The sequence below is a fragment of the Tetrahymena thermophila genome (assembly GCF_000189635.1).
Source record: "Tetrahymena thermophila SB210 genomic scaffold scf_8254555, whole genome shotgun sequence".
Lineage (NCBI taxonomy): Eukaryota > Ciliophora > Oligohymenophorea > Hymenostomatida > Tetrahymenidae > Tetrahymena > Tetrahymena thermophila.
The window spans coordinates 25,443-39,448 of NW_002476326.1; the positions used below are offsets into that span (position 1 = coordinate 25,443).

At 23.7% G+C, this 14,006-nt stretch overlaps 2 protein-coding genes across 2 annotated transcripts; both read right to left on the reverse strand. All coding sequences in view use genetic code 6, as the record gives it.

The window, feature by feature from the left end:
• Window positions 1-574: 574 nt before the first annotated feature.
• On the reverse strand, window positions 575-6,649 carry TTHERM_00408699 (cation channel family transporter; the record flags this gene model as incomplete). The annotated part of the gene is made up of 6 exons (XM_001470866.2): window positions 575-3,079; window positions 3,130-3,270; window positions 3,324-3,723; window positions 3,778-3,945; window positions 4,210-5,869; window positions 5,926-6,649. 6 exons carry the CDS (start codon window positions 6,647-6,649, stop codon window positions 575-577), a joined length of 5,598 nt encoding a protein of 1,865 aa, XP_001470916.2.
• A 700-nt stretch (window positions 6,650-7,349) lies between these two features.
• Window positions 7,350-13,826, reverse strand: TTHERM_00408700 (two component regulator propeller family protein; the record flags this gene model as incomplete). Its single annotated transcript, XM_001020762.2, has 4 exons — window positions 7,350-8,086; window positions 8,411-11,017; window positions 11,199-12,494; window positions 13,016-13,826. 4 exons carry the CDS (start codon window positions 13,824-13,826, stop codon window positions 7,350-7,352), a joined length of 5,451 nt encoding a protein of 1,816 aa, XP_001020762.2.
• Between the last annotated feature and the right edge of the window lie 180 nt (window positions 13,827-14,006).

Sequence of the window (14,006 nt, forward strand, 5' to 3'; positions counted from 1 at the left end):
CTTCTTTAATAAATTTAATAAACTATAAAATGAAAAATAATATAATAATTAAGAATTTAATAAAAAAATTATCAATACGAAAAAGCTTGAAGATTAATTACTATTAATATTTTTAAAACATATTTTTAATAAAAAAATTAATAACACATTGAGAAATGTACTTAAAATATTTAATATTAATGCAAAAGTTTATCAATAATTTTGATAATTTGTTTTTTAAAAAAGAAAATGATAATTTAACTAATAAATTAATAAACAAAATAGTTTTTTATTATTAAACTTATTTAATTAACATTAATGAAATATTATTTTCTTTAGTTTTCATTGTAGAATACATATAAATATTTAAAATTTATTTAGGAGTTAAGATTTTTATTTGATATTTTAATTTAATAATTTTTTAAATGAGATAAGGTTTATTAATTAATTAATTGTTTGTTTATCTGCAAAATTGAATAGTTTATTTATCTATTTTATTCTTTCTTTTGTTTGTTTGTTTTTAGTAAAATAAATTATTTAAAATTTTTGATGTAAATGTTTGATTTATTATATTTAGTGAAATAAATTATTGAAATCATTTATGTCCATTTATACTTACATTAGGAGTTAAATTTACACTTCTCATCCTTGGAATTTCTGGGACATTTAAATTATGCTGAAAGCTCTGTCCAGAAAATTTAGAATTTTGTTTTAAAAATGATCTTTTTTGAGAAATAGAATTAAGTTTAGAAAGCTTTTTTTAAATCATTTTTTTCAGGTTTGGATTATCTTTAGTTTGATTAGAAAATTTCCTACTTAGCAGTTTCATAATCTTTATTTTTTCTTTAAATATAATACTAAAGTTTCCCTCAGGGAAATACTTTTTATACTCCCTTAAAGCATCCAATTCTAATGGTATAAATATGATATCTGAGTTGATTATATTATTTTCATAAGAATAAGAACCTACTCTCGGGATGTTAGATTGCTGTGGACTGCTTTGAGCATGTGTTGGAGATATGTTTTTAATTAGTAAAGATATATCTTACTTTAAGGATTATCGATGTATTTACGAAATAGGAGTCCCTGGTATCAATAGAGTATTTCCTAAAAATTACCCACTTCCACTATTTTTAGGACTGTAAATTGGTATGTTTTTAATTTTTTATACTTAACTATTTGGTGAAGGATCAATTACATTATTGTTGGCGTTTGGAATATCAGACTATATCTTATTCATATGTAGAGTTATATTTGGATTCATTGAAAAGATTCCAACAGTACCCCTTCTTGAAGAGTTTAAGTAAGTTGTGTTATTAAAATTATTACTTAAGTATGAATCTCTTCTTTGTTGCTAGGCCTAAATTTGAGCAATCTATGGGTTTATAAGGGTATTTATTGGAAATTTGTTTGATGGTTAAGTTTAATTTTCAAATTCAGATTAATAGCTAGAATAAAAATCATTCATTATAGAAGCTTTTTTCATTTAAACTCTTGCTGGCTTATCAAGAAAAGGTTTGCGGAAATTGTAAGGTCCAAAAAGAGTTGATCCATTAACACTAGGATTAAAACTTTGCTATTGAGACATTGGTCCTGTATTTGTTGTTTAATTTGAGTAAAATGTAGGGTTTTTACTAGACTATATTTAATTAAAAGTCTCTCCACTTCCGCTTCCACTTCCTCCTGTACCTAAAATAGGAATCGATGGAACCTGAGCAATTTAATTGTTGCTACTATTATAAGGTATTTGTTGTTTAGAAGTGATTGGCCTACTAGTAAAGAAACTTTTAGTATTGTTTAACTTGCTCTGAGGCGAAAAAGTTTTTGAACTATCTGCATTGTTAATTTGCTTAGGACTAGATTGAACATCATTTATAGAAGGTAGAGAAAATTAGGAAGACTATTAAATGCTATTTTATTACAAAGTTGAAAAAGGCACTTATTGTCCATTTAACTATCTTAAGCTAAACTCTTTCCTATAAAATTTTGATGGGTTATTCACATTTTTAACACTCAATTATTTGTTGAAGTGCTTCATTTGTTTTATGCTTTCTCCATCATCATTATTGTTATTTTACAAAGGTTCTTTATGAGTTTCTTATCTAAATATTTTTTTATCCTCTTCTTCCTAGTTTTGTAGGTGAGCAAGAGTATCTTTCTTTGAAAATTCTTTGAATTGCTATTCCTATAATTCTACTTTATCTTGATTCATTGGAGTATCGAAATTCGGATTAGTTCCAATTGCAGCTTTATTAGATCCTATTTAAGTATTTTCATTTATCTTATTATTATTGTTGTTTTCTACATTTTCATTACTACCTATTTTCACTAACGGGATTTTTATTTTTTCATCTAAATTTAAAACTTAAGTATTTATATCAGAGTAAAAATTATTTTCTCGATAGCTTTAAGGCAATTGCAAAAAATTTATATTACTTCTCCTTCTATTAATATTGTAATATGACTACTCATCATCATTATACTATTAAGATTTTTCTTCTTAAATAGTTTCTACACCATTTATTTTAATGATTTGATCATTTGGCTCTAGATTCAAAAAATAATTATTGTACTCAGAAAGTGATATGCTATCAGAAAGAAAATCAGAGTAGGCAGAATCTAATTAAACTGAACCATCTACAAGTTTAATTTTTGCAGTTTTCAAGTAAAATTATCTATCATCTTTTTCGTAAGAATTACCCATATTTCTAGGTTTTTTAAATTTATCTTCTTCAGAATCATAAGATGAAAGTAAAGAAGAAGATGAAGATGAAGTAGAAGAACCTTAATTGTTTATTTTATGGTTTAATTTTTTTTCTTTAGCTTATTTAATCATGAAATGCCTGATTTTTTTTAAATCTCTTCTCACTAATTTGATTTCTTTCAAAGAATTAAATTTATCATACTTTCTCCTTTCCTTAAAAGCCCTTTCCACGGGCTCTGAGTGTATGTATCTATGCACAATAAATTCTTTCTTTCTTATGTGATGCATTAATGGGCATGTTGATATTGTATGATATAATTTATTACAAACTGTACAAGAAGTTTAAAATGCTTTAGAATTTATTGTTAGATTATCTCTCATCATGCAAAATTTTTCCTAATTCAAAAATAAATTAAAGTTTCTTTTTTCTAAATTATTTTTCTTACATAATCTTCAGGGTAGTTCATTAAAACTTCCTTAAAGTCAATTTGAGAGCAAAATACAATCAACGTGAAAGAAACGCTTTTTGCAGACTATGTCAGTAAAGGTTAGCCAAAAAACTAATCTTTCCCGAATGCTTGTCCTTTCTTTAATAAAAAAATACTTTTTTAAATTTAAATTTTAATATCAATTTATTTACTTAAATAATTTCATAAATATATTATTTCTGGCTTGTTTCTATGAAAAGCTCAACTCTCCCCTTCGCTACAAAAAATATTCTATCATCCAAATTATTTTGAGAATAAATTATTTCTCCGGGCCCGTAGTAACATTCTTACATTCTAAGAGCTAAATCTGCTAAGCATTAAGGAGTAAAATTGAAGTTCAATATTTTATACTAATTCAGTATAGTCCCATAAAAATCCCTCTTGATTTATCTCTACAATTCTTCTGATAAATTGTATACAATATCTTAACCTCTAAGAGGTTATTAATCTTCTTTGTTTTTAACATAATCTAGATATTTCAAAGCCTTCATTTATAAAGATTTTGTTATAGATCTCATTGACATATAGTGATTCAAATCATATCTCTTCCTCCTTTAAGTATTTTATAATTTTATTAAAACAATTTTTTTAAAATATTTATTTTACTTAAACTCAGCTTCTTTTTAGAATTTCTCATGCATAATACCTCCTATAACACTTAATGTATACCCAAATATACCACTTGATATCATAGTAACAATAGAAACATATACCTTCTCTAAATAGTTATATGGATGAATATCTCCAAATCCTACTGTTGTCATCGTTATTATACTTTAATAGTAAAAAAATATTTTTTAAAAATATTGAAACTTTGATCATAAAATTGTTGAGATAAATATAAAATACTGTAAATCTAAATATAAAATTTAACTCTATTCATTTTTTTAAATGGGTCTTATTTTTTTATCAATAAAATTAATTAGGTCTTCATTAAATAGGATGGATCTTAATTAATAAGGATTTAAAGTGTAGTATTCAATATTGCAATAAGCATTATTAATAACATCTTTTTAAAAAAAATATACTATTTATTACCTAAAATAGAGGGAATTAATATATTATACAATCCAGTTTGATTAATCAAGCTGATTTTAGGTAATCCAATCTTACGAGCCACTCGGCCCATTAAAGGCGACATAAAGAAATCCACAGCTAAATAAATGAGCTAAGAATAAATCTATATAAATTAATTTAATGAGGGTATATGATGGTTGTATGTTTTAGGAGATAAAAAATTTCTAATGGATAACTTCTTCTATAACAAAGAGCTCTCTCAGTTTAAGAAGAATGAGTAAATGTAATACACTAGGCTTTTATGTATAACTAAATGCTATTATTATTAGGATGTCATAAATGGAGTTTTTTTTGAAGTAATTTTTTAAGATTCTTTTTCTATCAGTAACTACATTACCTTGCTTATAATAGGATGTATTGCATTTTATAAATATATCAAAAAAATGCACTGATAAAGGGATAACTCTACCCAGCAGTAGTTCTTCTTATTCATTATCAAACTCAAAAACTACATAGAGGGGCGTACAATAAATTAAGAAAGTATAGGCGCATAAAAAGAATAAATTCAAATAAATAAGTATCCCGCTTTCTTAAGACAATGGTTCTAGCCATGATTAATTTTTAAAATAAGAAGCAAAGGCTCTTATAAACAGAGAGAAAAAGCTTACATTTTCTTCATCTTTCAAAATATATGCTTTATCACTAACCATAGTTATATGCTATTTAGTTAATCTGGAGAACAAATAAACACTGCTTTATGCTTATAATTTTTCAACAAATTTCCTAACTAAACCAAGCTTTTTTACAAAGTTCCACTTCCTTTTTGTTGAAGAAGAAGACTTTTTAGATTGGCTAACATAATTTGAATTCATTATCTCAGTAGTTCTTCTTTAGTTGCTAAATATTCTACCCTTTTGAAGTACACTAGATATATGGCTATCCATTTCAATTTCTCCACTTATTTAAGGGGGAATATTTTAAGATACTTTATTATTCAACTCTGTAGCTGCTATTTAAGTTGTAAATAACTTATCTTCTTCATAATTTTTGTCGTTTAATCCATTAGGTCCACCTCCAAACTCATCTTCATGCTTTACTCTTTTTTAAAATAAACTTTTTTAGAAATTACTAATTCTTCTCCTTGTTCTTTCGCCACTATTCATACTTGCTACTGAGTTCCTTGGCTTAGGAGAATTAATCATAAAGGGATCTAAATGCATAGGAGAATCCTTTTTTTAATCTTATTTTTATCTTCTTAAGGCATTCCCTATTATTATTTTTTGATTAGTATCAGGGGTAGGTGAAATTAGATCTTTATCTAAATCTTCAAGTGTTTCAATTTTATCATTTTTATTATTTTCTGATGCAAATTATTCTTGAGGCACAATTGATGTGTTTTGCTTTACAAACTTCTTTTCTTTGACAGAATTTGTTTATTGGCTTATTTAATCTTATAATATAGTCCCTGAAAGTCTCTTTTGATCTTTGGATGAATTTAAAAATTTGTTGGATTTAAAATACTAATTTTCCTTCTTGGAAGGTAGTTTTAAAAACTTTTTATTCTATTTGGGTTTAAGCATATCTTTTTCATCATTATCTCCAATTGTTTCCTCAGGGAAAATCTAAGTAACGTTCTTAGGAGATGTAAATAATATCTCGCTATTCATTTTTAAATCCATTTCTATAAGTATTAAAAATAACTAAATGCTAAAATGTTAAACGTAAGTCTTAACTTACAATATTGTCTGCTTGCTATTTTTATATACTTCTAGTATTATTCAAAATTTCTATAAATCTTTAATAAATTAATTAAACTTTTTGTTTTCAATTAAAAGTAATTAATTAATTGGCTTCTGTTTTCACATTAAACTTGATAAATTGAATTCGATTATTAACTTAAATTATATATTTATGTTCTTAATATTTACCTAAAACTTTTTGACAAAATGTTTAGTTTTGAACATTTCAGAAGTATTCTCTATAACTAAGATAATAGTTATATAAGCTGACATTATTATTAATCAATCTAATTATTTTATTTTTTATTTACTTTGATACATTAAAAATTAGAATTCCAATTTCTTAGTTAGCAATCTTTAATTAAAATGTGTTTTATACAAACAGTTTTAATAATAGCTTTCAACACTTTTTCACTCTTTTACAATAGCTTCATAATTAATTTAATTAATTAAATATTTTTTATACTTAGTTTTTGAAACTATACATACAAGCTCAATTATATGTTTACTGGACTAATAAAAATATATAAAAATTATAACTTTAAAAATACTTTATAAAACAAAACAAATAGTGTAAAAATTTAAATAGCAAGTAAGAAAGAAAATTTATGAAGATACTTTAGATTGATTTATTGTGTGGTATAGCATGATTAATAATTAAATTTATATTTAAAATTAATATTTCTATTGAAATAAATAATATCATAAAACCTAGTTTTCATATCCTTTGTTTTTAGAAGTAACGCAACAAATAAAAGTATAGATAAACTAAAATAAATTATAATAACTAAATTGATTATAGAAGGAGAAATGTAATTCACATTATTTTTGTAATTAGTAACAAATTATAATTGTTAATTTCTCTCTTTGCAGATCTAACTCTAATTTTTATAAAAATATTTTACATTTTTCAAAATCTTATTATATCAATTAATACCATAATAAAAAATCATGAGAAATAACTTTTATTTAACTATATTTTGATGATACATTTAATTGATATATTCTAATAAAAATTTATAATTATTAGATAAAATTAAATTTTTGTTTTTATTATTTTAAAGAAAAATATACATTTAAAATTAATCAAACAATAAAATATCAATATGTCAATAAAAAATCTAATGATTTTGATATCACGATAATTAATTTAATTGGCATATCTTAAAAATTATATAAAAATTTATAATAAATTTAAAATTAATAAATGAATTTATTTTAATTTTAATTATTAACCACTTTAAATTTTTTTTTTTACAACTATTGAAGTAAAAAATAATTTTAAAGTTGAGGAAAAAATAGATTAATTTTTCAAATATTAATATTATAAATATTTTTAAATATTATAGCACAATAATTTACACTAAATAAATATGTAGTTTATTTGCTAAAATAAATAAAAATATTTGTATATGTAATGCTTCATTTTGGTAAAGTCTTAACACCACTTGGAGAGTGAGTAAAAATTGGAATTAAACCTAGTTCATTTTTATGCTCTTCCAAAGATTTTATTCCTAAATAAATTTTGTCTTAGATTGTATCATTATTATCTTCTGTTATATCAAAATTAATTTAATTTGATAAGCTTTAACTTAAAGAATTGAGAGGTGTATTAAATTCTTGAACATTTTTCTATTTTTTAAAATATTGTGACATTTAAATATCCTGTTTTTAACTAGATTATCTTGCAATTAAAAGTGATTACTACCTTGAAAATTATAAATTTTATCTTTATTTAGCTTGACTTTCTGTTATTTAATTTGGCTATGAGCTGTTTAAGTAAGACTAATTTACATCATAAAGGTTAGGATCTTCTTAAATATCTAAATGATATTGATAACAAATAAAGTGAGACTAGTCATATACTCTAATGAGATAGCTGTTTATATCAGATTTAATAGGAATCCCTTCTAAAAATATAACACCACTTTTACAATCGTAAGACATCCAATTAGGTAAAGAGTTGTACTTTGACATAGGAAGACTTTTATATTACAAATTAAAAATTTTCCTCAAACCTAAGCAAAGGCCTTCTTCAATTTTTTCATAAGCTTCAACTGATAAAATTTAATTTTTCTATAAGTGTAAAGACTCACCACAGCATCTCAATATTTTTTTTGCACTTATAAAATTTAATCCCAGTGTATCTGCAAATAAAACTTATTTAATTAATTTATAAAAAATATTTAATATTTATCAAATTTAATTAAAAATTTATTGATTTTAAATCAATCAAGAAAGATACACAAAATTTGTTTCTCATTTAATAAGAAATTTTAAAATTTATGATTTTGGAAATCCAAACTATTTACTTTGCTTATATAAAAAAAGAAGTATATTACTCATTAAGTTATTATAATTTAATTATTTTCTTAATAAGTTAATGCTTTAATACTAAATTAAATATAATGTTAATTAAAATAAAATAAATTTAGTCAAAATTATATTAAATAAATTACACCAAAATAAACAAATTAATTTACCTTCTTTTATCAAGTTAAAATCAATACCGAGCTAATTCAAACAGCTTTAAAATTAACTAAAACTAATATTTTCAGGTATTAATTTTACTATTTTAAAAATGTCAAATAATTAATCTTCTTTTAAATTTGTCAATGGAAAAGAAGTAGGCACTCCATGGTTATTTGATTGGTTTGTTGGTATTATCTCAACATACATTTTATACCAATCATTTTATAGGTATTTTCCTTATTCTAAAGCATATTTTTTAATCGTTTAATACGCATTGAGTGTAATTTTATCATTATCTATTAGATATCTTAAAACATTTGCTTTCAAACAATAATAAAACTTGCTACCCTTATCTTTTAAATCTTTGGCATACCTTTCTATTTTATAATCAAGCATGTTATATTAAACAGTAAGCTTTTATTTAATAATTTATTTAAACAAATTATCCATATGGAATGTTCCATCTTGATTTTAAGTTAAAAGTTTAACGCAAATGTAATTCTTATTTTCGACATTTTTTAAATTACCACTCTAGGATACTTGATCTAATTAGTTACTGTTATCTTTATTCGTTTAAAGCTAAATATTTGAAGTTTAAAGATTATTTGCTAATTTGTCATAGTCAAGAGGGGTTTAGTCTTTTAGTCTTTTTATTAAATCTTAATTTACATTTTTTTGATTATTTAGAACTGAATTTCTTTCTGTTTAATATTAATCATTATCTTCATTATTTTGCATGAAAGTGTCATTTTCTGGTCTATTAGTTCTAATATTATCCATTTAACTTTCTTTTTGATCTGCATTTTATTCTAATTAAGAATTTTTTCTTTGGCCAAAAGATAAATACTCAGATTTTGCAATATTTAACACTTTGACATCATTTCTTTTAGAAGGAGATTGTTATTAAAATTGCTAATCTAACTCTTAAGTTTAATCTTTATTTTGTAATTAGATTATATTTGGAACAAGTTATTTCGATTTATTAACAATTGATCGTTATAATTATGTTGAGCTTTTCTTTTAAACCTTATATGCTTATTTAACATATTTATGGAAAAACTAATTGGCTACTTCATAATCCTAATCTAAAATAGATATTTTTTTTGTGTAGATTTAATTTACATAAACAGTTTCCGTTGAGTACATAGTTTGATCCCTAAAATAAAAATTCATAAAAGCCATTCTTTTTTTATAAAAACCAAAAGCAAAAGCCAATGGACCAAGAATTTAAATTAATATATTCAAAACATAACTAAATGGCATTATACTGATATTAAAGTAAAAGTCTTCATGAATGGTATCATAACCATTTGTTATCTGCAATCTCAAATAAATTGTTTTAAATAGATAGGAAGAAGGTGGTGTGCCCACTAATCGGAGATTTATATTATCACATTTTATGAACGAATCTGATGATAGTGGTACGTATTATCCATTTATTTCCTAAAGAAATTCATAAGTTAGAGATATTTAATCTGGATCTATAAAAGACTTCACATCAAATTATATTAAAAATGACTCGTTTATTGTCAAGTCTGCTCCTTGATATTCATCGTTAACTTATTATTACAGCCCTTTCTGCTTAAGGATATTCTACTTAAGTTTTAAAAATTTAACCTCATTCCCGACCTGTAAATCAAAGTTTAAATCATAATTAAACTTGTCAACTATTTGAATAGAAATTATTTATGAACCACTGAAAGTTTGGTTATTCTACTTTGTTTTATCAAAATATAATATTCCATTACTCAAAGCTTAATTTACGTACTTCAAGTCTCCTTCAATTTTAATTACAGTTTATTAATCGTTAAAATACATGATTAGATTTGGATATATTTTCTGAATGAAAACATACTAAGAGCCATCAGGAAAAGAAAAACTAACTGAAATATCATTTTAAATTGCAGATATCATTTACTAAGAGTTGTTTTAGTTGAATTGTAAAGAACTAACTACATCAAACACAAATTAGTTATAAACTATTGTTCTTTTATAAGTCTCAGTAACGTAAGACTAAATGTTAGCTAATCTATTAGAATCTATGGATTTAAAGAGGTTAGAGAGATTGAAATATTAATAAGCTATAGGATCGAAAAAATTAGTAGCACAATTAGATCCATCAAGATAGCCATTTTACTTCAAGTATGTAAATATTAAATCACTTTCATCAGAAGTTGTTGTTACATCACTTGTGTCGAATATAAAGGAAGTATTATCTAATTAAAAACATGTCTGAATTACTATAGTTAAAAAGCTAATATTGCTTCCTTGAGAATCTAAACATTCTTTAGGAACATCAATTTATATCAAAGTTTATAAATTTCTATTACTTTAATCTGAGTTATCAATTAACATCCATGAAGGTAATGTTTTTAACTCAAGATTTTAATAATAATAAATTTAATTAATAATTTGGTTTGGTTTTCTATAAAGCTACACAAATCTAGCACGATATTTTAAACCTATTTAGAAGGGATCTTCATTAGACATTTCAATAAACTCGTTTGTTTAAATAGACTGGACTTCTCTTTCAACATGAATTGATACTGAGCTTTACAAATTATAAAGACGCACACCTGCAGCATCTGCAGAAAAAATGAAATTCAGACCAGTTGGATCTAATTTAATTGATTATTTTATTTTTCATTAAAAAATATACAAGAAGTTTTTAGGAATGAAGTAAAATTTTGTTTCACTCAAAAATTTTAATGAAATTTGTAAAATTAAAAAAGTAAATTTAAAGTTTAGAAAAAAATTAATTATTTCATTTAGTTAAAATATTTGATTGAAATTAATTACCTATACAGCTAGTAATAGAATCTTGAGATTAAACAGTGGATGTCATAATAACTCTTGGATTATGTTTATCACTTAGATCAATAAGTGTTAAAGTACCAGTGTCCATTGTTGAAATAATTCCATAAATCTCATTTAATGTAAAGGAGATGTAATTTGCCCAGCCTGAAGTAGGAAATTTTCCTACAACAACTATTTTAGGGAGCTATGTAGAGTCTAACAATACTAAACCATTAAATCCGTCTACAAAATATATTATCTTATCATTTTTTGAGCGTAGTAAAGTTTCTCCACCATTTGTTCTCCACTGATTGACCATTTTAGGATTTTTCATATCAGATGTGTCATAAATATATAAACCTATATTTCTTACAACAGACAATGCATATTTTGTATCATGAGAAAAAACAGCACCACAACAAGTACCTGTATCTGGGTTAGTGTACATAGAAATTACTTCAAATTTTTATACGTCTACTAAAACTATTCCTACAGTAAAAGCCATTACCGCATGCTATTCATCTTCGCTTAAATTTATTTCTTCACAATAATAAACGTTGTCAAACTTCAATCCTTAAACATATTAAAAAGAATAATCACCATTATCAGATTTAATAACTTTGAATTTATAAGCTATTATGTTAATATCCACCTACTGAGAAGGAAAAATAATATATTATTCATCTTTAGTAAATTGAATGTCATCAATATAAAATCCCATAGGGATGGATTCATTTGGTCCAAATACTCTGAATGAGTCAGTACTCACTAGTTACTAAAGGCTATCTGAAAATTAATACTAAAGTGTAAGTTTAGAAGGAGAAGATTTGGTGTAAGAATTAAGGCTAATTTTAAATATACTTAGACTAATAGTATCAAAAGCGGCAAGCAAATACTTACTGTTTGCAGATACTTTGCACCTCCACTTGGAAGCTGCATCGCTTTCAACGAAAAATTAAGACTATTAAAGATTAAACAGATTAGGAATATAATTATAAAGAGAAGGTTTCTATTTTTAGTAAACTGATACAGATAGAGAGTTTGAATAGTAAATATACTAATTATCAAATTATCCTTATAAATTCTTATTTAGTTTAGGAGATAAGCATAATGAAAAAGACTACCCACTTAACTTTAGCTATTAAAAAAATATAGGATTTAAAGGATCTGCTATATTATAAATGAGTATTCCAATTGATCTTGCTCCAATAAATAAAAATTAATCATCTGAGCTCATTCCTATTGAAGATGTATATCCTGCACTACTACCGAGATTAGCTTATACCAACTATATTTTATCTTTTAATTATTAAATAAATAAATAAATAAATAAATAAATAAATAAATAAATAAATTATTTTGGATAATATTTTAAAAATAAATTAAAATTAATCTCTTTCAAAATTTATGAACTTAAATAAGAATGTTAAAATATTTTTTAATAAAGTAAATGTTCTAACATTTTTTCTTTTTTATTTAAATAATTTTATATCTTCATGCTTTAATGTGAAATTGTGGAGGGGCATATTATTAATTAAATAGTAAGCTAATTTTATTAAGCTTGAAAGAACGTCTTACTTTAATAATTTTTATCTTGAATTTAGTTTACATACTAACAAAAAAGTAAACTAATTAATAATTATCAAAATTAAACCACATTTTAAAAAGCATATTTTTAGTGCTTTTAAAATGAACTATTTATTTTAGTTTAAATTTATATGAATTAGATTTAAATAAATATTTAGTCTTCATAAAATATTAATTCGCTAATATTCTTTCTTTTTCAGTTTTAAGTTTTTTTATAAAATTAGTAATATTACTGTTATTTTTGTTTTCTAAATTATCTCCTTCTGTAAGCAACTAGCTTAAATCGTAAAGCAAGTAAACGCCATCCCACTTATCAATAGCAAATATGTATTAGTTCTTACTCGTTACTGCTAATTCTGTAAAGCTAGAAATAGCTGGTTTGTATAAAATTCTAGTTAAATTTACTGTTAAATTGCTTTTTATTTAAATTTCATCTATTTTAAAGCAAAGCAACCCATCTTAATAAGCAATAACATAAAAAAATTTATTATCTGGCGATATTATTCCTCTAGCAAATACCATTTATGGGTATATTAGCTCTCCAAGCTTATTTAAAGTTGTTATATTTCTAGCATCATACCATTCTATCAAGCCATAGTAACCTAAAATAAACAAAACATCTTCTTATAAATTAAACTCTATTCCTACTATTACTGTATTTGGCATGCTAATAGAGTTTATCATAGAAATGCTAAAATCAATTTAGTTTAATTTAAAAATGCCAACTTAATTAATCATTCCTAAAAGAATGTAGTCAGAATTTTTAGATATTTGTATGCATTAAATGTAACTTTTGTCTGGAGAGGGGAATATCTAAGTTTTGAATTTTTGGTCAATAATCATAATTCCAGCATAACCAACAGCAGCTACAGCTATTCCAGAGTTTTAAGCTACTTTGATAGTGTTAGAAGTCCCATTTTTACTTTAAACATCAAATGTTTAGTAAGGAATGGAGTTGAATACAAAGTCTATTTGTGTTTAACTAGTAATGGCTTAAATGTAGGACTATAAAAAAATAAGATAGTAAAAAATTTTAATTCTCATGCTTTTTTTTAATTTAATTAATCATATGTTTTTTTTATTAATATTAAGTAAAAATACAATTCAAATAAAAAGCAAGTTTTTCAATAATTTTTTAATTTTAACATCTCTTCAAGTAATTGCCTATTATTTTTTCGTAGTTTAAGTATTTAAATCAACTTTATTAAAGTAGATAAAAAACAT